We start from the raw sequence: 26,633 nt of genomic DNA, 5'->3' as shown, positions 1-26,633 counted from the left end.
GGCTATTGCCTCACCTAGCATGCTTCGTCTTTGGCAGAACAGACCTGCTACATGCTAAAAAGTTTTCATCAAGCTGGAATTTAAGACTTAAACTCCTTTAAAATGAATTTATGACTCCAATTCCATTCAATTCACCCAGAAATGTTCATTTAAAGGGTGAAACCGTGTCAATATAACAAGCTTTGGACGATAATGTGCTTTCTCTTCTTGATACTTCTTTTGTAAAGTACCATCCAGTGCTCGACAGATGTTTCCCATCAGAATCAGACTGAACTCTGTCGACCTGACAGCTGTTGACCGCAATTCCAAAAGGACATGCTCCAGTTCAGACTAGAACACTGACCCAAACATAAGCTACAGGATCAGAGGATGCAGAAAATCAGAGCGTAATGGCCACGCGCTGCAGCAAAGCCAGCGACACACTAAGATAACTCAGCATCTTTCTCCAAGCTTTGCTCCACTCTGGTTGGCAGTGTGATCAACTGCGGGCAAAGAGTGCAGCTTTATTTTAAATCTGTTTCCTCTCCAGCAACAGCTCCCTAAACATTCGTCTTATTGGTTATTTTTGTTGGTTACTATAGTTAGATCACACGAACGGGAGAACAATAACAAATAACAGCTTTTAACCCAACATTTGTTTTACCATTTAAATCCAGTTTAGGGTTAAGCTTTCTTCCTGCTACAGCCCTTTCATATTTAGTTATTGGAAAAACAGTGGTTTTGGGTTTTAGTTACTCTTTAAGAAGTTTCTCTGATTCTCAAAGTAAATTATATGCATAACAATTCATGCATAAAGCCAAAGGCTAAATGTATTTTCTCTGTATTTGCAATCATGCAAAATTCCTCTTTAAATAATTTTTTTTAGTTTAAACTAAAATATACAGACGTTGGGAAAATTTGCTCATTCTCTCAAGCCCATGATATTTCTTTGATTAACAAAAATCACGTCACTGAATATAAAAAAAAATCTAATATAAAATTGTCATTGCTTCAATTTACAAATATATGAAACAAACATTCCTGAAAAAACAAAAATTAAATCCTGCTTAAAACCTGTTTTCAAAAACTTACACCATTTTTAATGCAAATAGATTTGTATACTGTTGAAACATAGCCTTTTAAATGACTGAACTACCTTGTTAGGGCTTGATGAGCTCAACTCATTTGTTGCAGTAAAAGAGAAAATTAAAGATCGCTCTCCCAAGTTTTAATCTCCAAGTAAGAGTACATTATTATTCCTATTTTAAATACAAAGCCATAAGAGATATAATTTATGCAGTATACCAAAGTCCTTAAATCTCCAGATTAGTTTAAAAAAACAACAGAATAGACACTAAAAGCCTTTTACTGTGCAGTATCACAATCCACCAGATGTAAAGTAGCTGAATAATGGTAATAAACTCCATTACCACCTTGTAAAAGGTTAATTCAACACATTAAATAATCATCTGCATAAATGTTTAGTGAATTCTTTAGCAGTTTGGACATGATCTCGTAACAAACCTTTTATCCACTCATTCTTTCATTTATCCATTGTATACACATGCATGGGATAAGATGTACAAACTCAGCATTGAAAAACCAGGGCTTGGATCAAAGACCTTGGTTTATTGTGAGGGAGCTAATCTACCTACTGCAGCATTCAGCATCATATCAGTCATTTAGGAGAATTTTGATCATACATCATACAAAAATAGGCAGAAATTGTTCTGTCATTCATGCTGAGGTGTGTTTTATGACCTGAAACAATTCAGAAAACTGGGGGTTGTCACTCCACATTAAAGGTCCAGTACGCAATGTTAGAAAGCTAGCAAGATTTAAAGAACCATTTCACACAGTATGGCAAAAAGCGTTTCTGAACAGGATTACGGATTATACCTTTTAAAGGAGCATAGGGCAGGTTTTAGAAATCAGACTCCATAGTGACACCACGGTGGTTAGTGTATCTGCAGTCATCAGCCTAAACCACCGCAGGAACGCGAATCAAATGTTTGTTTATCACCGGAGCACAGATGATACTAGAGGATGGATACCTGACCGAACCCTGACGGGACCCGACGGCACCGGACGGGTTGGGTTCGGACACATAGTGTCGTTTGCGTGCAGTCTGAAGTGAATGCAGTAGCAGCCAGAGCTGATGAGAGCTGTGATCTGCAGTGGATGTACAATGGAAAAGAGGACAATTTTAAAGGAATACACATACATTCCTTTTACTGCACAATAACATGGATTATCTTTATCTTTGATACATGGATTATGTAAATAGATTCGATGTGTCTCTTGTTTGTGTTTCACTTTCACTTGTTACCCGTGCACTGATCTGATGTTGACATTAACAGTTGTTTTGTTAATAAAATCAGTGCTTACCACTAAAACAAACGTACATGTGTAATTTCTTTGAGAAAAAAAATTAGGTTTTCACTGTCTGGTCGAACTCGGACGAGAAAATGCGGCTCGATCCGCACTCTAACTGTGACACGGTTATTTATTTACTCTCCGTTCATGTGACTGTTTACTGCAAGACCTGTGCACATGCCTCTGCATTATCTGTGGAACCAAACAGTAGTTTAGTCGACCGTGCTTGTCTCCAAGCCGTCGTCTTCACATTCTTTTTTTATTTCCGGGTTATTGGGACGCCTCTACAAGCCGTCGTGAACGCGCACCAGCATCATTTGACGTCACCATCAGCGTCATTTGACGTCATGTTCGCAATGTTCCGACCCGCAACAGAAACACAAAATGTATCACAAAATCTTTTCAAGGCAATAGGTAGAAATATGTGTGAACTCATTCTCTTTGGTTTCGAGCTATTCATCACCCATTAGCATTAAAAAAAAACTTAAAATGAATGGTTATTTTTTCTGAAATCCTGTCCTATGCTCCTTTAAGGGATGTGAACTTTGCATCACCCACAACTTTTCATTAAATGACTGTAGATGAGTTTAAGGGCACCAGAAGAAGCAGTGCAGTAGAGCATTTACAATTGGTACAAAACCCTTGCTGAAGGACGACTATTGGCAAAAAACTAATTAGTGGAGAAATAAATAACCTCATTTAGCACTAAAATATGCATAGTCTACATGATTCTTACCATTACAATGGGTGCCAGCCCTGCATAGTCTCTTTGAGTAGTAAAGATCCGCATCAGGCCCACATCTTTAACATTCCCGGGCAACTCCAGACGCCACGAGATGGTCTGACTCTCTAACTGGTCGGAAACATCCTTTGGAACAAAGTCAAGCTGCAAAACCTCCAGGAGACCCCTGTTTGAAAAGTTGAACAAAACATGACATGTTAATAAAGTTGGTAGGACAACTAGACATGTATTAATCTGAAAAGATTGTCAAAACCATTAGATGAACAAACGTGCAAGGCTTTCACTGTGCAGAAGGATTATAGTGACTTGTGTTGGTGTTGTGTGGGAAGCTATGGTACATTTGTTGAGCTAATAATATATTTATCACATGATAAAGACAAGAATAAGACCAATTATAAAAGAAGAAATGATGGCCCAAGTCATAAAAATTAGGTCCAGGAGTTTTTTTTTTTTTTTAATTATGCACAGTTATAGCAAATACATCCCAAAGACAATGGATCAAAATCAAAGACAATACACAAGAAGTTTTATGCCCATCTGCAGTAGATGGGGGTAGTGGAAGAGACTTCACCCAAGTATCCCTGTCGAAGAGTTGTCAAAGAAATAAAAAGTGATTTTATTTGATGCTGGAGCATGTAGGCATACCTGTCAGAGTATGCAGATCAAAGGGAAAAAGTCAAGTGTGTGAATGGAGCTGGGGCACTTTGAAGTGGAGCAAAACTTTGAATATAATGGAAACATAAATCTCCAAATGTCTAAAACGGGGCCAAGAGGGGCCAGAAATGTTGAAATCAGTGGCAACAAGGACAAAAAAGCAAAACAGAGCCCATTCAGAAGGTATTTGGGGTCTTTACGTATCTTTACTGATTTACTGTCTTCATTTCAGGTTTGAAAGGGTGATACATTTCTTTTCATCTCTTTATCAATTGGCACTCACTACACCAAAGCAGCAACAGAGTTGCTCAAACCCTTCACTGCGTACTTTGAACTGAAGCACCTTTGGCAATGATTACAGCCTTATGTCTTCATGAGGGCGACGTGTTGAGCTTTGAGTAGCTCAGTTTGGGAAAATTCTGCTTTTTTTTCTTAACTACAAAGCCCCTGTGTTACAATGGTAGGTTAGTGTGGGCTGGGAGTGACATTTACCTGATGAAAAACTTGCATAAGACAAACTGGGGAGAAAAAAAACCCAAATAGGAACAAGAAATGAAAACTAGTAAAAAAAAAACACCTACAAAACTGTATACGTTTACTCACAGGAGTTGGGACTAATTATCTTTTACGGAGACGGTGTAAAATAGCGGGATATTGTGATAAGCATGCTAAAGGTAACATTATTAAAGGAGCTGCATGTGTGTTACCTGTTACCTGCTCATTAAAGCTGCAGAATTGATTTGCAAATGTTTTAACAGTTGTCACAAGATGTAGTGATATTCTCCAAATTAAATCGAACCAACAATTTGAAATGTTTGTAACAGTTATCTTTGTATTTTAGTTTAAAATAAAAAAAACAGATTTAGCGAATACAATCATTGTTAATTTTAACTGACTTAAAGCTGATATCCGGAGTTTGAGAAATGATTTATGTATGATGAGTCTTTTACTATGATCTACTGCCGGTGGTCATTCATATACATTAACGTATACAAGTCCCTCCTTCATCCTGTAGACCCCAATACAGATGGAAACCGATCACCGAGTGCACCCAGCCAATAAGCTTCGACTTCCTGTTTTTGAGACTGTCAATCAAAGTGAATGTGGAACTGTGCTCTTACCTGACCCATAGACCTATATCAATGCGACCCGATGCAACCTTGTTATGTTCCGCGATGCGCATGCAGAAAAGTAGAGGCGTAGCTTCTGGTAGTTTGCACAGGCAGTGGGAGGGAGTGGAGATGTTTAGGGCGGGACATCGAGATGTTTCTCAGAAACTCACACCAGCAGTCCAGGCCAGGCCTTGGCATGTTTGACAACTAAAGTCCACATTGTTTGGCGAGTGTAACTATTGTAACAATTGAGCATGGCAAACTTCACTGACGTGGATGGGTTAGAGGAGGTTGACTAGAGTACAACCTCATTGGCGTGCTTGGTCGCACACAGTGACATCCGAAACCTTCGCAATTACCAAAAAAACAAATGTCACAGGTTGAAATGGCCGCTTGCAATATTGATTTGACTTCATCACAAACAATGGGTTTGTTGACAAATGGTCACGAGACAAAAGTGTGGTGCATCGCCACATTCTTTGTAGGATTATGAATCCTGAACCATTGCGCACGCACAAAACGGGACCTGAAAAGCAAAGTTTGAGAATGTACGCACTGGGCTGTTAACTGATCAAGTGATGTTACTCAAACAGAGAACAATAGTCAACCATTCAAGTTCACTTCAGTTATTTTTTACTGTCAGTATATGGTGGGAACAACTGAGGACGGGGACAAAAACAACAAAAAGTTATCGGAGAGCATATGTCGGAGATTTTAGATGCAGTCCGATAAAATCCGATATTCGTTTTCTGGCTGATATCGAACCAATATCTGATATCAATATCAGATCGGGACACCCTTAGTTACTGATATGAACAGTGAGCCATTAGGTCTATGAATGCAAAAGAGTTCATATTAAAGCTATGAGTGAAAATGAATGAATGTATGGAAACTGTAAAATGTGCAATCAATCAACTTGGCGCACGGTGGCATCGGCTGCATCATGGAAAGCCTTTTGACGAGGTGCACATCAACCTGCATAGAGCGGAAGAAGTAAGCTGTGGGAGTAGAAACATTCTGACGCTATGAGACTCATTTCACATTGTTTACAGCATTGATAACTGCTTTTAAAGAGTAACTAAAGCCCTGCTTTCTGCTGACCTGCCACTAGGGGGAAATTAAAGAAATGCACACACAACCTTGCAGACACTATAGCAAAGGTGGCCAATCCTGATCCTCAAGAGCCACTATTCAGCATGTTTTAGATGTTTCCCTCTTCCAACGAACCTGACTCAAATGATGAACTCATCATCAAGCTCTGCAGAAGCCTGATAACTATCCTGGTCATTTCAATCAGGTGTGTTGGAAGAGGGAAACATCTAAAACATGCTGAATAGTGGCTCTTGAGGACCAGGATTGGCCACCCCTGCACTATAGCACTCATGGGGAAACAGCCTCTACTCTCCAGCCATGAGCCCCGGAACACCACCTCACACATAAACCAGGAAGACGTTCACACAGCGACAGAAAGTACATGCACATTTGTGCGCACACAGAGACAGACAGGGATACACACACAATGTCTGTACATACACACATAGCTCGATGAACTCTCTGATTAGAGCAGAATCTGCTCTTTATAGAAGCACAGAAGTGCTGCATTGGCGCTTTCAATCAATGTTCACTGAGGGCTGTGATTGGAGGAAACCCTCCTCTCTCGTCAAAGCTTTTATAGGAGGGGCGAGACCAACAGTTAGTGATGCCTTATAATCTGTCTCAGCCAATAGCAAAATTCAATTGTAATAGGCTGCGTTCAACCCTTAGAGAGCAGTCGCTGATATTTTACAATAAAATACCAAAATTAAAATACTTACACTAAAATGTCGGATCAATATTCAGCACTAAATAATACCCAAATACACATGTATTCAGCAGATAAAAGTGGGTTTGAGGTTTAGTTACTACAAATAAGTTCCTTTTCTTTTATCTGTGATGCCACTATTGTGACTATCAAATAGGCTCATTTTGATGCATAAATCATTCATTGACCATTTAATGTAGAATGTGGGTGTGTTGAATGTGAAGTCATCTGCACAACCTTCTAGGTTGGCTTTGATTTATAAAGAACAAAGTGTGTGCAGGTGAGCTCAGCACGGTTTTAAAAATCGGAAATTTGGGGGGGGGGGCACCAATTTATTTTGTAGTATGAATCCTACGCTATGGTTTTTAAATGAGGCCCCTGATTTTTCATCCTAACAGTGATTTCTTGTTTCTTCGCCAGAGAACAGATAGATTCAATTCATGACATTTTTGTTTTGGTTTATTTATGGTGTTCCCATGATATGTCACTTCGAGAGAGACTGTTAAATAAATGTTCGGGATTGTCCCCAGCATCTTTAAAATGATACAATGGATTTCTGCTTCGACACAGCACGACACAGGTTTCCAGTGCGAGTGTGAGCGAAATTAGTCGCAACGCGAAAAAAAAAGTGGGCTGCAGAGAAGCATGTGTGAAGATTATGATACAGCTGGAATAATGATTGAAACTGCTAAAATGTTTCAATATCCTGTGGCACTTTGCTTAATAAGCCTCTTCTGCCCTCATAGCTTGGCATGACCTTGAGAGCAGAAGTCCACCAGCTGTTCCACTCAGCCATAGCAAAGCTTTAAGCTGATTGACAAACCTTGTTAAAAAATGTTGTTACTTTACCACAAACAAACAAACCAAAAAAAGGTCAACTTCACATTAATAAAAAGGGTTATTGAAAGATACATGTTGCCTTTTGGATGTGATCAAAATTGCTTCTTTTTCCATTAAGAAGGCAGTGTATTACTGAGATCACACCTTGCCATAATACTCCCAAAGACTGATAGCATTGCAGCGCTAACAGATGAATCTATTATAAAGGGATGTACAGTAGAGCTCTGAAAAGATGAAGACAAAAAAGGGAAAAACATAATTCTTCTTGTTTCGTTGGTGTTTTTCTAGTTTTTCTTTTTTATAACAAAAACCTAAAGTTCAGTCCTAGAATTCATTAAAGTTTTCTACATCTGATGCTTCAGGCGAAACCGTCATAATTCATAGATTTCATTTACGTCTCTTTAGTCAGGATTATGAGATACCATCTGTTTCGTTTACTTTCTGTCTCCGATGACTATATTTTTGTGAGAATGACTCGCAAGCACAGCCGAGAAAAAAGCTGTTGTATAATTATTGGGAGTAAAAGCCAAATTAGCATTTCATTATCGAAATGAAAATTCATCAATGTTTATTATTTGTACGCCTGTTTTTTGGGACATTTTTTTTACTTATTGCCAAAATCCAAGACGCAAATCTGGAATAACTGGAAGCAAGCTGGAGAGAATATTACTCTCATCCTTGCAGTGATTAAATCAAGATCTGATTCAATCAATTTATATTATCACTAATACAGTAATTGCCAATGACTGCTGCTTCTATTATCTGATAAAGGTGCATGTCTTTCTGCAGTCATATGTCAATAAAAGAGATTTAAGACAGATAAAAATCTGATTAATTGACTGCCATAGTAAAACATTAAGTACTAAAGCTTCCATTTCCTAGAAATCTATTGAAAGGAGGGCGTTAATGCTCTGGATGTTTCCCCACTTTAAAACACTGTGGCAGGCATGACTCTGCATGCGTGTACTGTACATACGTCTGTGCATTAGAAAGAAACCTTGAGGCTTTGCTGTGTGTGTGTGTGTGTGTGTGTGTGTGTGTGTGTGTGTGTGTGTGTGTGTGTGTGTGTGTGTGTGTGTGTGTGTGTGTGTGTGTGTGTGTGTGTGTGTGTGTGTGTGTGCGTGCTCAGTGATGGGGGACACGACTTGAAGCATATCTGCTTCCTAATCTCCACTTCAAAACGTGCAAGTGCTTAAGCCTGGATAACGTAGCCGTGATTATGGATGATTACAGATATGTGGGTTGATGGGACTCTTTCTCTCTCTCTGTGTGTGTGTGCGTGTGTGCGTGTGTGCGTGTGTGTGTGTGTGTGTGTGTGTGTGTGTGTGTGTGCGGCCGCTGCTGTGGCCCTGCAACATCAAGCAGCACTAATATAATCAGCTGGTGTGCATTAGGAGGACTGAAGAGTAAAAATAATACAATATCTACTTCATGGAATTGATTTTCCAAGTACTTTTGTTAAATGCTAAAATTGTTTGGAATAGAGCTTTAATTTAGAGCGCAATCTATGAGAATATGGTTAAATTGTTTTCATTATGTTTCCAATCAACACTTTCCTTGAATTAATGTCGCCCGTCACAGCTAATGATTTAACACTTTTAGGTTGCAAATTTCAGTTTTATTGCTGTTGTATTTTCTGGATCATATTTTTGTTTTGTGCTATTATCACCCCGCCCCTCCCCCTCCCCCTCCCTCCTTTTCACTAGAAGGCTTAAATCTCAAAAACTGAGCTGGTTAAATGAATTATGGGGAACTAATGAACAACAGTGTTGGAAATGAAGATTAAAAGAAACAAATCCCTGTCAAATAAAAAAGCGACTCATGTTTAGTCACACAAACTGTTATAACACATTGTAGTAATGGATATGTTACACAAATGACTTTATTTTTTACCAGCAAAGATAACATACTAATTTATTAGTGAGAAGTTGAAAGTGGTGCATCCCTGTTCAGATGGATGGCAGGTACCTATGTATGAGACCAGATACAGATTTGATCAGAATCAGAACTCCTTTATTAATCCCAGGGGGAAATTGCTTTTGTTACAGCCACAGAACACATCACAAATAAAAGAATAAAAACGTTAACAAAGACAAAAGAAAGAATAAACAATAAATAAGTGTATAATTAAGTAAAACACTGTTAAAAATACGGATCAGAAACACACACGACAGTAGTGGAAAATAAAGTAGGATAGATAATAATAATAATAATAATAATAATAATATACAAATATATACCAATATGATTCAGATATTTACAAAAATTATACAAAAATGATTTAGATATATACAACAATCAAGCTGTCAGGTTACAGAGATGAATTATACAGTTTGATCGTCACAGGCAGGAATGATTTCCTGTGGTGTTCTGTGGAGCACCGTGGTTGGATCAGCCTGGGGCTGAAGGTGCTTCTGTGACTGACCAGCACATCATGGAGTGGGTGGGACTCATTGACCAAGATGGATTTCACCTTGGACAGGCTCCTCCTCTCTGTCACCACTGTCAGAGCGTCCAGTATAATCCCCACAATGTCACTGGCCCTGTGGTTGAGTCTGTTGTTGTCTGTGACCCTCAGTCTGCTCCCCCAGCAAACAACAGCGTAGCCGTAGAGGATCGCACTCGCCACCACTGACTCATAAAACATCCTCAGCATTTTCCTGCAGATGTTGAATGACCTCAGCCATCTCAGAAAATAGAGGTGGCTTTGGCCCTTCCCGTAGAGGGAGTCAGTGTTCCTCCCCCAGTCCAGTTTATTGTCAATCACCACTCCCAGGTATTTGTACTCCTCCAAAATGTCCACACTGACCCCCTGGATTGAGACAGGGCTGACTGGCCTCTTGGTTCTCCTCAGGTCCACAATCGGCTCCTTAGTCTTTGTCACATTGAGCTGTAGATGGTTCAGCTCACAAAGTTGTCCACAGCAGCCCTCTACAACCACTGCAGAGTCGTCCGAGAACTTCTGGAGATGACAGGTGTCAGTGCAGTAGCTGAAGTCCGTGGTGTAGGTGGTGAAGAGGAAGGGAGAGAGTACAGTCCCTTGAGGGGCCCCAGTGTTGCTGACCACTTTGTCAGACACACAGTGTCGCAGGCGTACATACTGTGGTCTGCCAGTTAAGTAGTCCACAATCCAGGACACAATGGAGGAGTCAACCTGCATCTCTGCCAGCTTCTCACCCAGTAGAGCCAGATGGATGGTGTTAAAAGCACTGGAAAAGTCAAAGAACATGACTCACACAGTGCTCGCCGGCTTGTCCAGGTGAGAGTAGACACAGTTGAGCAGGAAGGTGATGGCGTCCTCAACTCCAACCTTGGGCTGGTAGGCAAACTGTAGTGGGTCCAGGTGTGGTCTGATAGATGGTCGGAGCTGCACCAGGATAAGTCTCTCCAGGGTCTTCATGATGTGGGAGGTCAACGTAACCGGTCTGTAGTCCTTGGAGCCGCTGGGACATGGCGTCTTTGGAACAGGAACCAGGCAGGATGTCTACCACAGCACAGGGATTCTCTGCAGACTCAGGCTCATGGTAAAGATGTGCTAGAAAATTCCACAGAGCTGCAAAGCACAAGCCTTCAGTACTCTGGGGCAGACTTTTCCAGCATGCAGTTTGACCAATTACCTTTTCACCTGGTCAGCTGTGATGTTTATTGTGAAGGGAGCAGGCAGTGTGGGGGGAGGGGTGTCAACACAGTCCAAAGAAGTGTGGATGAGCCAGAGGAGGAGGTGAGATGATGGTTCACACAGGGGTGTGAAAGGTTAAGAGGAGGGGGGATGATTGTCTTTCAGTGCAGCCAGCAGTGGTGTGACTAGGGGTGACAGTAGGGGGTCCAGTGGCCGAGGTATCAAATCTGTTGAAAAACAGATTTAGTTCGTTGGCCTGGTCCACACTACCGTCCAGCCCTCTGTTGCTGGCTGACTTAAAGCCAGTGATGGTCCTCATCCCTTTCCAGACAGCTCTAGTGTTATTTTGCTGAAGCTTCTTCTCCAGCTTTCTTCCATATTCCACCATGGCCTCTCTGATTGTCTTTTTAAGGCCTCCCTGTATTTTTCTCACCTCCTCCCTATTACCATCTCTGAAAGCCCTCTTCTTATTGTTCAGGGTGGCTTTGATGTCCTTTGTTACCAGGGCTTATTGTTAGGGTAACATTTCACAGTCTTAGCCGAGACAGTGGTGTCCACACAGAGGTTAATATAATTTGTGATGTATTCTGTGAGGTTATCAATAGCTTGTCCATGTGATTCACAGAGTGCATCCCAGTTTGTAGCCTCAAAACATCCTCTCAGTGTCTCAAACGCCTCCTCCGACCATCTCCTCACTGCCTTCGTGGTCGTAGCCTGGCGTTTCACCAGGGGCAGATAACAGGGGCTGAGGTGAATGAGGTTGTGGTCTGACCGCCCCAGCGGGGGAGGAGGAGAGGAGCCGTGCTGACAATAACGTTTTTATGATGTAATGGATTACAGTGAAATCCTATTCAGTGTGTGTGTGTGTGTGTGTGTGCGTGTGCGTGTGTGCGTGCGTACGCTGAATATACAGTGGCATTTAATCCTTTTTATTTTGTGTTCTTACTTAGAACAATTGAAAACCTGACTCTGCATACCGGTGCATTATACACTCTGTGATGTAACATCCATTCAATTTTTTATTTTTATTATACCTACTTTTCGCGTTCAGAGTCACTGGGCATTGATGCCAATCCCAGCAGAATCAATGCAAAAGGCAGGGAACACTTTGGACAAGCTGTAAGTCTAAAAAAGGATTACGACACAGCACTAGATCAGACTTTAGAAATGTATTCATATTTTCTGCTGTTACTGCAGCTGAAGAAAATGAATAGGATTTTAGGAATATAGATGAAGATTACGATGGGCTCCTATTATAATTTAGTAGTGTTTGCTTGTTTGTCTTGAATCATAATGGTATTATAATAATTTGTGTTCATGTACAGCATATATCCTGTCTATATCAATCTTGGCTCATTTGTTGTTGTTTATTGTTTGTAATTTCTTTTAATTTTTTTTTCAATCTGACTCTGGGACATGCACAGGAATTCCGTTGTACCTGTTCTTTTTTAACATGTACATATGGCAATAAACTTTATTCTATTCTATTCTGTGCATCAGCTAGTGACGGATATATTGGTTATCGGTAGATACATTGGATTTCCCTTTTTAAAACCCACAATATAGGCTTTGGCCCTAAAATCCCATATCGGTCAGGCTCTCGTGAATACTTTATAATATTCAGGTTCTCACTGTAATTTTGTAACCATTCAACTAATCATACTTGTCCTAGATTTTCATAGACAATTACTTTTAACCTGATGAAAACTAGGTAAGACTGAATGCAAATAATGGCAGGTTGTGTAAAACGAGGGGGAAAAAACTGATTCACTAACAAAATCAATTGGTTTTGTCCAATCCGTTTATTATTTTGAAGTAGAGGTGACTTAGTGTAAAGGGGTGAGACATGATGGTAAATCAGCCAATCAGATTTAATTTGATATTAAAGTATACGTAAATATATTTGCAGTAAAATCCTCTGAAGATTGAGGCTGTGTTTGAAATGGCATACTCCGTACCGTACACTACAAACTCAATGAATACAGTATATACTGTCTACTACATACTATTAGCATGGTTAGGAGGATTAGAATGATGACTGTTCTCACTAAAGTATACTTCCAAGTTTCCCAAGATGCATTTCAAACCGACAATGACAAAAGCTTGAAGCACACTGAGGCTAAATATCTCCGCCTTTGAAAGTTCTGAAAACATTTTAAGTGACCAAATAGAATATCAACATGTGGTATTTGATCCATAAATTCAGAGAAAACACATTCCATGCTGACATTTCGGAGATTTTCAGACACCCGCCATTGTGCTACTGACAAAACTTCCAGTAAACTTCAAAACAAGAGCCCTATTTACAAAAGCATAAAAAAAAAAAAAACTAATGAAGACAAGAGGAGATGCTTTTGTTTTGAAAAGGAGATGTTTGTTTTTTAGCTTGAAGCTGGTCCCAGAAGCATTTCACATTCCACTAGCAATGCATCTTGAGGTGGTTGAGTATGAGTAGTGTGCTCACTGTGCATACTTAGGAAATGTCCTAATACAATCTACTCACGTACTCAATCTTGGCATACTATCTAATGTACTGTAATCCCAAACTAACAAATCAAATGACAAAAATAAAAGAGCTGTTGATTGCTCTGTTAGATCATAACTTATTGTTCGCAGAAGACGACATCCATTAAAAAGGTTAGAATAAAATCACTGTGTGTTTAGTCCACTGACCTCTTAGCTGTGATGGCAACCTTCCTGTTGCACACAACAGAGACAGTGTTGGGAGCTGCTCCTCTGCCAGGCTCCACGGTGGTGTCCCACAGAGCTGCGTCACTGGGTCGAGCTGCACTGAAGGACAGGCCCGCTTTGACTGAAGCCCTGCACACAAACATACACAACATGTGTAGATATTATCATATATTGAATAAAGACAAGTTTAAATATCCAGTGTAAACATAAAACTTATGAAACCTGTGTGTCAAAGAATTTTATGGTTCCAGCCTGGGGTGTTCCACGATTCAATTCCGATTCAGGGTGCTACGACTCAATTAATCAAAGATTATCACAATTTTTTATTTGGGATTAATTCAGTGCACAAAGTGTTAATGTGCCAGCTCAGATATTTTCATGCTGCATTTTATTTGAACGAGATTAATATTTGAAAAAGTGAAAGTATAGAACACAGTTGTTGTATGTGTGTGTGTGTGTGTGTGTGTGTGTGTGTGTGTGTGTGTGTGTGTGTGTGTGTGTGTGTGTAATAATTTGAATAATAATAAAACATTTAATCAGTAGTTTTATTCATCTCAATTATTAGACATTTCAGGGGACCCAATTTGAATTCCAGGCGACCCCACATTGGGTCACGACCCCAAGGTGGAAAAACTCTGCATTACACTATTATGTTTTTGAAGTGTGCAGGAGTAGGGGGTACATGGCTTGGCTTCAAGTTAAATGTCAGAAGGGGTACGGGGGGGAGGGGGGGGGGGGGCTTATAGTTAGACAGTCGTGTAGAATCGCGTGTTTTTTCTTCTTTTTATTATCTGATGAAAATCTATCTTGTTTTTGTACTACCACTAAATTATGGCTCTTAGTGTGTATTCTTCAGCTAATTTCTGACCCTCACACAAAGTAATTTACTGGCTCCAAATGGTGTATACCAGTGGTTCCCAAACGTTTTGTGCCCAAGGCACACCAAAGGACCAGTAACAATCTGAAGGCACACCTATTGTGCAAAATAGCCTTTATAACACGTGTTATCACTCTTATCATGTACATTAACTGTAAATGTGCATAATAATTTACTAATGCCAAATAAAATGTGACAAAGACAACTTTACTCATAAAATATTTATTACCAGAATATTAAAAAAAAATTAGATATAGAGTTTGCCTCTGTATTAATGAAATGAGTGCATACAAAGTAGTAAATTAAATTATATTATTATTTTTGTGTAGTTGTATATTGCAATAATGTATGGTTGTCACAAAATCCCATGGCACACCTGGACACTGTTTGGGAACCACTTGTGTATACAGTTGTAAAAAAACAATGTTTGGTACTTAATGCAACTCTAATGGACACGCCCTTCTTGTCTTTGATATTTCTTTCTTTATACTCGTTGACAGGTCAAATCACTTATAAATGTCCTCTCTGCTCATGCAAGGCTCCCAGGTGTATGTTAGAGAACCATATAAGAGGGCATTCAATTGTGAAGCATGCAGGTAATTGTATGATTTACTATCACTCATTGAAAATGTCTATTTGTATAAGTTTACCTGAAAGCAATCACAATTTATATGATCTAAATAAAAGTACAACTTGTTATAATCATTTCATTCGTCTATTTTAGAGTTCAAAATCACAAAGTGTGGCTTGCAGGGCAGGGATGCAACACACTTTCACTGCTTTTACTGAGCTTATTATATTATTCTATTTTATGTATCCTTGTTTTAATATTTTTCACGATGCACTTTCTTGTTTGCTGCTGCAACTCTGTGAATTTCCCTGTTGTGGGATGAATAAAGTGTTGTCTCATCTTATAGCAGTGACCTGTAGTAGCAGCGAAACCACAGCTCTGGCATCTTCGGCGGACCTTGTGGTGCAACCAGCAGCCCTCCGGCAACACCCTGCAGCAATCTCACACCCTGTGGCCCACTCACATCCGCCTGCAGCCCCCTCCCATAAACCAGTGGCTGATCTACAAGCCCTCAGCTGCCAGTGGTCCACCCTCCCAGATGACTCTTGCAGTCACCCCAAAGCCCCTCAGTGCTACCCCCAACCATACATGATGAATCCAAACCTTCAGGACCACCCACTCAATTCCCATGTTTCACCATTCAATGCACGAAGGGCAAAAATATTGTTACCTGCCCCCATTGCAAACACATGTGAGAAGAAAACATTAATTGGTGTCAAGTGTAAAGTTTTTAGAGCAAGTCAGTGTGTTGATCCAAAAAAAAAGCATCTTTGTGGTGGAAAAATAATTCTGTCGTCTGACAACACCCATACATGTTGTTAAAAATAATTGCTGGTTTTTCTTGTAGTTCTGGAAGCTCTTCAACAGCCTTTCTATGTTCAGTTTAGCTTATTACTGTTCATGATCTATTAATGTTATTAAGTTTGTATAATTAAAATATTTCCAAACTAAATGTTGCAGAATATACATCTATTTGTTCCATACTGCACTCATCCATTGTGAAAGTGCAGCATTATTTTAGTACTTTGATTACTCCAGGTATTTAACTTAAGGATATTTGGCAGAGCAGCTTTCATGTGTTGTTAATATACTGTAGCTCAATTGAGGAAAAGTAACAAACCATACAATTGGATGTGTCGTGTAATGCCAAATCATTTCTAACGGACCACTCTCTGTGTTCAATATTTATCATTTCTGAGGTCTAAGAGACCAATAGGTTAAGCTCAGGATGTCAATGTAAGCATCCCCCTTAAAGAAACAGTCTCAACTGTTCAAGGAGGCAGGACCATGTGTATCTAATTCAATTCAGAGTGGAACCACATACGGGTGCTGGTCATATAATTAGAATATCATGAAAAAGTTGATTTATTTCATTAATTCCAATTCAAAAGTGCACTGTCAACATAAAAAAAAATAAAATAAAAAAACAACAAAACAATCCATCAATGCCACAAAAAAATACTATAAGGTAAAATACTGTACAATAGTCTCATAAAGCCACATAAAATACTATAGGGTCAAATTCTGTACAATAAAAAGTCCATAAAAAATGAATGTGCCTTGTTTAGAGTCCTCACAGCTTGTGGGAAGAAACTGTTCAAATGGCGAGCAGTAGAACATTTGATAGAGCGATACCTTTTCCCTGAAGGATACATTTCAGAGATGGCCCTGGCAGGGTGGCCTGAGGCGTCATTCACAATTCGTAAAGCTCGATTTAAGAGTCTGTCTTTATGTGTGGCCTCCAGGAGTGGCAAAGTACAACCAATGGTCCTGCTGGCAGAGCCAACCACTTTGTTCAAAGCTTTTTGTTTTTTCAGTGTGAGATTATCAAACCACACAGTAATACAATTGGTTAAGACACTCTCAAGTACGCAATAGTAGAAGTTTAAAAGAATCTTAGCATTTTGGGTGAAGTCACGAATATAGTTGCGCGATACCCACGGTGCCAAATTGTAACGGTTCCTTCTATACTAGAAATTCTACACGTGGATTACGATACTACCAGTGCCAGTTTCCGCTACATAGCGGCTGCCTCTACTCTCCTCCCGGCTTCTCACTGCACATTCTAAGCTCACTGCACGCTACTCACTAGAAAACAAACCAACAGGGCAACCGAACTCCACAGCTGCTGAATGATTGTCTGTTTGCCTGTTACTGATGATGTCTGGAGATATGATAGGCTGTTTCCGCACTCTGGGTCCGCCCGTCTGTTAGCTGATTGGCTGTTTGTGTTTACTACACCGGAAAGAATGAACTCCATGAAGACATCACCGCTTTGACAGAAACTCGCTTCAAAACAAACAATAAGCTAAAGCACCAGGCCCGAGCAGCGACGCCACTGACGATGTTCACTAAATTTGCTCAAAAAAACAAACTCCAAAAGTCCCATTTGGAACTATTTTGGCTTTAAACGAGGCAGAGACGGCAAAACAATATGACATCCACTGTGCAGGCGCTGTCACCAGCTATAGGAGCCAAAGGAGGGAACACTTTTTTTTTTTTTTTCCGCACGGACTTACAGCATTTTCTTTTTTTTTTTTTTTTTAACAGAAATATTTACAATGGTACAAACAATATTTACAAATTATATACATACAAAGGAGGGATCACATCCAATCTCATAAAACACCAGTGACGTCACCCAGAAAATGCAAATATAAATATAGTTTTCTCAGGGAATCAGTTCATTGTATTTGATCCTCTATGGTTTATTATGTTGGAGAAGAAGCATTATTGTCAAACAGTTGTTTTTTTTAAAAGACAGTGGATTTGTTGTCCTAAGTTGATTATTTATATTAGTTAAACATAAATTGATGTGCAAAGGAAACTGAGTGATTATTTTTTTTTTTTTTATTTCAACCATGTAAATTCTAACTTCATTTATTTGTTTTTTATTGCTTATATGCTTTTGTTCATGTACTCTTATCATGCACCAAACAACACTATTAGTAATTTATCTGCTGCACTGTATATAGTATATATATATATATATATATATATATATATATTTATCCTATTTATCCTTTATTTATCCCTCATCCTTTATATTTATCATTATTATTATCATTATTGTTGCTGGGTTGTTCATTGTTTTTTTATTTTTTTTGTTGTTTGTTTTGTGCACCAACTACCAAGACAAATTCCTTGTACTGTCCTTAAAACTGTACATGGCCATTAAAAACATTTCTGATTCTGATTTCTAAGTATTTCTAACTTGTACAAATACCCTGCAGATCATAAAAAAAATAATAATAAAAAAAAGATTCAGTATCGTGATATTACCCGGAACCGTGATACTTTGTCTGGTATAATATCGTGGTTACTCATTTTGGTATCGTGACAACTCTAGTCACGAAGCTTGCGTAAAAAGAAGAGGCGCTGTCTTGCTTTCTTAGCAATGTCACTGGTATTAGAGCTCCAGTTCAAGTCATGAGAAAGAGTCACGCCCAAGAATTTACATTTACATTTCTCAACAATCTGAACATCAGAATCATTGATAGTAATAGGCAACTGATGTAGGCTTATTTGAGGAGTTAACTGCTTTAATTCCCCCCGGTAAGTTGAGGAAGTGTGCAGCCATCTCACTGTAGCGGGAGGGAGGGGCTGCTGCCTCGCCTTGACAGACAGTGAGTTGTTGCTTGAAAAGTTCAAATTTTTCAACTTTGTGCGACCTACAGTAGTCGCTCAAATCACGCAAGTCATGTCGCTTGAAATCGCTTGACGGTGTGAATGCACCGTGTAAAAGTTTGTAAATATTTAGTATTTGTGGGTTGTTGTGTTCTGAAAGTTCGAGGGCCCTTTGTGATGAGAATGGCTAAATTAGCGGTGATTTTGCGCTGTTCTTTGGTACTGAAACATGGCAGATTTTGAAAGCTGTCACTCAGAGTGTGAGACAGACGCGGTCCTTAAAGGGCTTCTTTAAGGCTGATTCATCATTCTTTTATTAAACATTTAGATGAATTGGTTGTTTGTGTTCACGTGTTATTATTGGCACGTTTAGTTATCAAAAGGCACTTTAAAAAAAATGTATTCCATCACATTTTTGTCTCTCTCTTACTGCTGGAACAACACGCTGCTTGTGTTCCGGGACCTGATGATTTACAAATTAAGCACTGGATGATAGCTAATATTTTTTTAATCAGAGCCAGCATTTCATCCAAAAGTTGTATTTCTGATGTTTTTATGGACAGCAAACACGATAAATAAACCAGAACAAAGATGACATCAAGTGAAAACCTGATGCCATCTTTCAGGAAGAATGAAGTAAAAACACTTGTTTTTCACTTCGGCACCATCGTTGCCATCTCTAAATCTTGTAATGGCCGCAAATTTTTCAAAGTTCAAGACACATGACCATTTGTCAAAAAAAAACTATTGTTTATGTATGATGGAGTCAACAGCAATCTTTAGAGCTGCAATTTCTACCTTTATGAGAGAAAAAATAAATAAATAAATATATATATATATATATTTATACTGCATATATATCTAAAACAATGTTATTTATCGTCTCCAGCAGCTTTTAAAATTAAAGATTAAACCTGCGTGTGATTTTTAATAGGGATGTCCTTTTTCACTTCCGATCCGATGGCGATATCAGCACGAATCATACATACTTTTATGACTTATTTTGTAGTGTGGAATGTTAGAAAAGTCTGGATCAAGTGATATTACCCAAACAAAAAAACAACTGGTTACATAATTGTAACCTTCAACATAATATCTACAGTATTCTACAATTGAATAAATATAATACAATATATATCAGAGATTTTAGATGCAGTCCAATATCATCCAATATTCCTTTTCTGGCTGATATCGGGCCAATATCCGATATCAATATTGGATCGGGACACCCCTAATTTTTTATTAATATGAAACAAGTTATTTAAACATGTCCAATGATGGTGGGAGTGAGGTTTCCAGTTTCGTTAGTGCTTGCTATTGCTACGCCTCAAACTCAGCCCTATCACGCCGATGCTCAGCATAGTTGCAAAAAGTTTCTTGGCACCATTATTTTTCCATCTGGTCATAATAAAGATGCTGCCAAGACTCAAATCTAGTGAAGCATTTGTCCATCACTAATGCTGCCCAGTTCTGACAAATGTCTCGAAATAATCTACACAAAATACACTCAGAAAGCTCTTCCAACAGATAATTGGTAAAACTGAAAGTGTTAACCGACATAACCATTTTTAACAGAATTACTTTTTTTCTGTATGCGGGGGGGGGCATTTTTTGTCATATGATGTATTTCTCTGATACTAACATTACTTTATTTAGTGCTTAACAAGGTGAGTCCAAAACATACACATAATGACTCTCTAATCCCTATTAGCTTTGGGGACAACTGGGAATCACTTAATCACATTTCTGATTTTAGCCACATGCATGACCCAGCAGCCAAACTAATTACCAACATTCACCATTAGGTTTATTTGTTGTGTGAGACAAATCATGTAAAAAAAAAAAAAGAAAAAAAAGATCTCGATCACTGTTTGCTTGCCTAAATTGATATTCAAAAGTAGCATTCTTTATTGCAAAAAGTGACATCTCAGATTTGTCAGCAAGTTTTTAACACATATTAACTAAATCACCTAAAACCTCAAAAATGTGCTGCATTAATTTTGAAAATTTGGAATTTATTCATGATTAAACAATCAATGTTTATCAACCAGAGAAATACCAGACGGACGAAAATAAACAGACAGTAAAAAGGAAACCAAGTAGACCAATAGACACTAACGCATACACACACACACACACATGATGGGACAAGCCCAGAATCAATATACTTTTCCACAGGCAAAATATACACAATTGCAATACACGTTTGAGACCCAAAAATTGACTCAGACAGGCAGGTCAAATTACTCATCAAAGATCAATAGCTTCCGTCCGTCCTTATATCGCTTAATCCCATTCCCCCACAATTCATTTCTGCTCTTCTTTGGGGTTTCCAAGTCATTTCCTGACCAGCCAAAGGATACAATCTCTGCAGTGTATCATAGGCCCAAAAAAAATTATTTTGTCATAGTTGGTGATGCCTGGTGAAAAAGAGACATCCTAACCTAACCAGAGCAGGGAATCGGGAATCCCCGATTGGCCGGATTCTCCGCCTTTCTTACCACCCAACAAAGGAAACTTATTGTGGGTGTTTGTGTTGAATATTAGGGATGAGTATTGGCAAGGATATTGCAATACGATGCGTGTCACAATACTTAGGAATGTCCCAATACAACTTTTTAATTTCCGATATGATGCCGATATTGCAGCCTAGCGTATCGGCCGATACCAATATCAGCATGACTCATCATACATACTTTTTTCTCTCTCTCTCTCTCTCTCTCTCTCTCTCTCTCAAAAACTCAATAATTACTTATTTTGTAGTGCAGAATGTTAAAAAAGACTTGATCAAGTGATGTTACTCGAACAATAGTCAGCAACAGTAGGTACGAGAAAAAGTGATCCATTGATTATTAACCAATTGGTTACATAAGTTTGAACCTTCAACATAATATCTACAGTATTCTACAAGTGAATAACATTAATTGAAAAAAAATAAAAAAAAATCAGAAAATCTGGAAATTCGAATCCGATATCCAATATTCGTTTTCAGGCTAATATCAAACCAATATCCAATATTGGATCGAGACACCCCTAACAATACTTGAGTCATAACACAATATTATCACGATATCACAATATATTGCAATATTCTACCCAGTTAATATCAAAATTAAACGTATTGATTAAATATCAGACAAAAATTTGTTTTTTTTTTTAAATCGGCGCGATATATCGTGAAATCGATTCTTTTTTCACACCCCTATTGAATATATTGTTATTATATTAATAAATCCAAAGGTGAAGACCATATATAAAGGATAGGATGTCTATTCAACGCTAAACAGTGAGATTGCTAACTTTAACACTTTTTTCCAGTCTGCCATCTGCCATCGAAATGTATCACAACCAGTCAATCTAATGCTGTATTATTAAAAAGCAGATCTAGTTTTTTATTTGAATTCATTGAATAGGTTGGATTTCATTTCCTTGCACCTCCAGGATAAATTTTGTTTTAGGCAGAACTTCCTGAGCAATAGTAGTTAGCAAGTAGCGCTTCATTCTAAATTAATAGTTATGCATATTTTAATTATTAAGTCAGCAACTTAAAGCTGATATCCAGAGTTTCTGAGAAATCTATGTTTATGTACGATTCTTTTGAAATTCACTTTTACTATGATCCACTGTCGGTGGTCATTCATATGTATTAATGTATAATGTCCCTCCTTCGTCCTATAGACCCCTAATCAAATGAATCAATCGCTGAGTGCATCCAGCCAATAGGCTTCGACTTCCTGTTTTTGAGACTGTCAATCAAAGTGAATGTGGAACTGTGCACGAAAACAAGGCCCCGTGTCACAACAACAAACAGGTAAATATGATTTTGGCTCTTACCTGACCTATAGACCTATATCAATGTGACCCGATGCGACTGATGCAGAAAAGAGAGGCGTGGCTTCTGGTCGATTGGGAAAGGCAGTGAGAGGAAGTGGAGCTGTTGAGGGCGGGACATCGAGACATCCTCTCAGAAACTCCAGATAGCAGCTTTAAATAGCAGAAACCCTGAGTTACATTGAAACTTGCAAATTCAGTTTCTATTTGCAGGGCTTTTATTTTGAAAGGCTAGCAGTAGTTTTTGTCCTGTGTGTGCAGTAATTGACTGTGTTTAGTGATTTGAAAAAAAAAGTTTGGTTTTCCATCTAGAAATCTTCTGTACTCTATGTCTTTATTTGTGTCTTATAAAATGACCTGTTCATTACACAGGAAATTGCATCAATAATCAAGAAGTAGCACACCAAGGAATAAGGTGGATCAAGTGCCTTCCTGCTTCATAACGTATTTCAGCAACAGCCAATAAATCATGTTGCTCCGTGTACGGCTGGGTGTTGAAGTGACAACAGCACCTGATGACAATCCCTCCCAGGAGGTTCCAGCTCCTTCAGCTGGCTACGATTCAGTGTGGAGAAGCACTAACTCAATGCCAAGATGTTCCTGGATCACTGAGCTTCTTTTCCACCAACAGACAAGCACCTCCCTGCTGGGAAACCTCATTTTGGCCACTTTCATCCTCTCTTTTGTCTTTGTCAGCCACTACTGGGAGTTCCTGACCAAGGCAGGACACAAAATACATTTCTTGACGTCAACAGAGGACAAGTCTTGTTATACTTCACTCAGTGTCTTTTTTAATTTGAAGCTGTGAATGGTTTATTTGCTTCTTTATTGAATGAGTCCTAAAGTACGTGTTGCTGAAGGCACTGCGTGATGAACAGGCCCGTCTCTGTCATGTTTAATAGATGTTGTTTACAATCTGCATGTGGACCTAACAGGTGGCTATATCAGCACACCACACGCACATGCACACAGTTAATCCAGGCAGTCAACTGAGATCATCTGCACCCGTAAAGGGTTAACCTCTTGATTCATTTTCAATCAGGGCCACAGATTATCTGGTCTAACTCTGTTGGAGTGGACTCAATCTTTGGCCAAAGAGCGAAGTAGAGCAGAGGATTTCTCCCAGGAGGAATCAATCACTTTGCCAAGCCCCTCAGAGTTAGCCTCCACTTAGCCCGGGCTTAACAGCTGAACTCAGTCCCCTTTACGCGTCCAATCTCATCATGGTTGTGGCAGTGGATCAAAACCACTCAAAAATCCCCCCCCAAGACTCTTGGGAGTTAAAGCATTTCAAATTTGGAGCATTCCAGGTAACTAGGCTGAGTGAAATCCAAATAGTCAAAACAACAGCAGAATGAAAGGGCAGCACCTCTCGAGTAAATCTTAGTCTATTATTTAGCATTCAGCTTAGTGGGAGTGAGTGTTTGTGGTCAGTAGGGCTGGGCGATATATCGAGATTTAACATATATCAACTTTTCCATTTTGGTGATATGGATAATTACAATTTCGCCTACATCGATATTAGGGGTGTTGGAAAAAATCGATTTGGCGATATATCGCAGTATTACGTCGCGCGATTTTCGGATCGATTAAAAATGCATCCATATCGATTTTTTTTTACCTTTATTAAACCAGGGAAGTCTTTTCCACTGCAGGAGACATTGTAACTGCACAAAAAAGTTCACTGAAACCTGGACATGTTGACCAGTTTGTGTTTTTTCCAAAAAATCTAAAAAGAAAGTACTAACTTTCTGCATTTATTTGTTGTTCTAGGCATAAATACCTCAGTTAAGTTGCACTAAAGTCAAAGTTGGTTTAAAAGCCACAGGCAGATTGTATGTTATTTTTATTTTATTTTAAGTTGTTGGCACATGGCATGTTAAAGCCAATGTTTTGAAAGTAAAATATACCAATAAAACATATTTCAAACAAACTGTTCTCATGAAGGTGTACGCATTTACAGATTAGTTGTTTCTTGTCATATATATAAAAAAAAATTGCAATATTCACCTTATACTTTAATATGGGGATACAGTATATCATATCGTATTGTGACCAGGATACGAATCGTATCACCAGATGCCAGGCAATACTCACCCCTAATCAATATATCTATATATATTGTTTTACAGCTTAATTTGTATTTTTTGCTTTCACTACTTGTCAGAACAGCATTAAAAGCACATTTTGATGGATTTCTAAGTGCGTCCTAAACCACACCTTCCCCTCAACATCCACACTACAGAAATCACTCACACGTGCTGTCTCTTATAGTAGTCTGTTCTGTCAGGGGAGGAATGGTACAAAATTGTCTACAAGCATGAAATTTAGCATACTTGCAGTTTTTGACCTGCTAAATTCAAAACTGGCGGGAGCTGGAGCCAATTCTCAGCGGGGTCACCATATTAGACAATTACAAATGGTGGCCACAAAAACAGGTTTTTCTGTTACTAGCCAGCTAAAAGTCTTGTAATTAAAATTAAAAACACATTTCTAAGGTTTTGGACCTAAGGGATTCTAAATATGATGCCTGTTTGACAGTAAACTTGACTGGCATGGCCGTTTTGGAATATGGCCATCTGTGAATATTTAACATCAAACATTTACGACCAAAAATGTATTCATTATACAACATAAAAGCCTGATATCCCAGATCAAGGTATCTTTAATCAATCAACCGAATCAACTGTATGTTGTATTTCTGGTCAGACCTAATTTGAATTAAAATGATCAAGGTTTATATCGTATATTGACATTTTGAAAAACAAAAAATCGAAATATGAGCTTTGGTCCATATCACCCAGCTCTAGTGGTCAGTCTGATGTTTGAGACTCACACACACAGGTTTAACTACGTTCTCTGTGAAACTCTGAACACTGTTGCTGCAGATTAATGCGTGTGGTTTGCCTGCAGCATGATATCACTATCATTGGATTAGAGAGAATGGGTTTTGCATTTCAAACACAATCATGAGGCAAAGCAAAATGGAAGAGAGAAAGCTCACTGACCTGTCGAGCATCTTTATTAAAAAATCTCATCATGCACCTGCCTACCTTTGGAAAGTATAAAACCAGTCTGAATTGCCTTTTTCAGTGAATTAAAGCATTACATGAAGCAAAGAGGTGGAAAACCTATTTGGTTTTTTGTTGTTTTGCTCCATTGATCACATGCATTATAAATGAAGCTAAAAACCAGAACCTTGCTCAAATGTTTGTGGCGATAAGAAGACGACAGCATCATTTGCCAATTATTTCCCAGTTCACGGAGGAGCGCTCCGCATAGCTAGCTTCACGGTCTGAGAACGTGAAGTAGGCAGCCGACAGCATGTCCAAAATTTATTAAGCTCGAGAAACTGCCAGACGACACAAGTCAAATGGCACTTAAGCATTTTACAGCACAGCCTCGAATGGTGAGCCTCCATCAATATTCAGGAGTGTTAAGAAACCATTTAAATGCATGGGGCAAATCTTTCATAAAGACACTCAAATTTAGTGCATTTCCAAACGATTCAACATAGCTTTAGAGTAATTTTAGGCTTTTCATGCTACAAAAACGATCCATTTTCATGAAATTCATCAGACACGTCTGATGCTTGTTCAAGGATATATTTTGAATAAGTACATTATAGGCATTGAGCAGAAACATACTTTATGACGCGTTGCAGACAGTTCTAAAGACCTGTGTAGCTAGAGATTGTTCAACGTGAACATCATCTTCACTTGCTGTATCCCATAATAAAACTATAAAACTGTCATATTCATCTTGGGGATTGCAGGCTTGTTCTGCCACCTGCAGATTGTATGTTTTGGTTATTACGTTTTCTGTTCATAAAAAAAATTTATGGGTTTTTGATTTTTAAAATTAACATTACTATTCAGGGTATTTATCTTCGTCAGGGTCAAGAAGTACTGAG

At 38.7% G+C, this 26,633-nt stretch overlaps 1 protein-coding gene across 1 annotated transcript in view; it reads right to left on the bottom strand.

Annotated features, from left to right (window-relative positions):
- LOC114473707 (transmembrane protein 132D) overlaps positions 1-26,633 on the bottom strand; it is a 62,969-nt gene that overhangs the window by 22,679 nt on the left and 13,657 nt on the right. The window contains exons 4-5 of the mRNA XM_028463476.1: positions 13,797-13,943; positions 3,092-3,263 (exon numbers count right to left, since the gene is read on the bottom strand). Coding sequence (XP_028319277.1) covers positions 3,092-3,263; positions 13,797-13,943 — 319 coding nt within the window. The remainder of the gene's footprint in view (positions 1-3,091; positions 3,264-13,796; positions 13,944-26,633) is intronic.

This window comes from Gouania willdenowi, chromosome 12, assembly GCF_900634775.1.
Source record: "Gouania willdenowi chromosome 12, fGouWil2.1, whole genome shotgun sequence".
Classification (NCBI taxonomy): domain Eukaryota; kingdom Metazoa; phylum Chordata; class Actinopteri; order Blenniiformes; family Gobiesocidae; genus Gouania; species Gouania willdenowi.
This window is presented reverse-complemented; position numbering and strand designations above follow the sequence as displayed.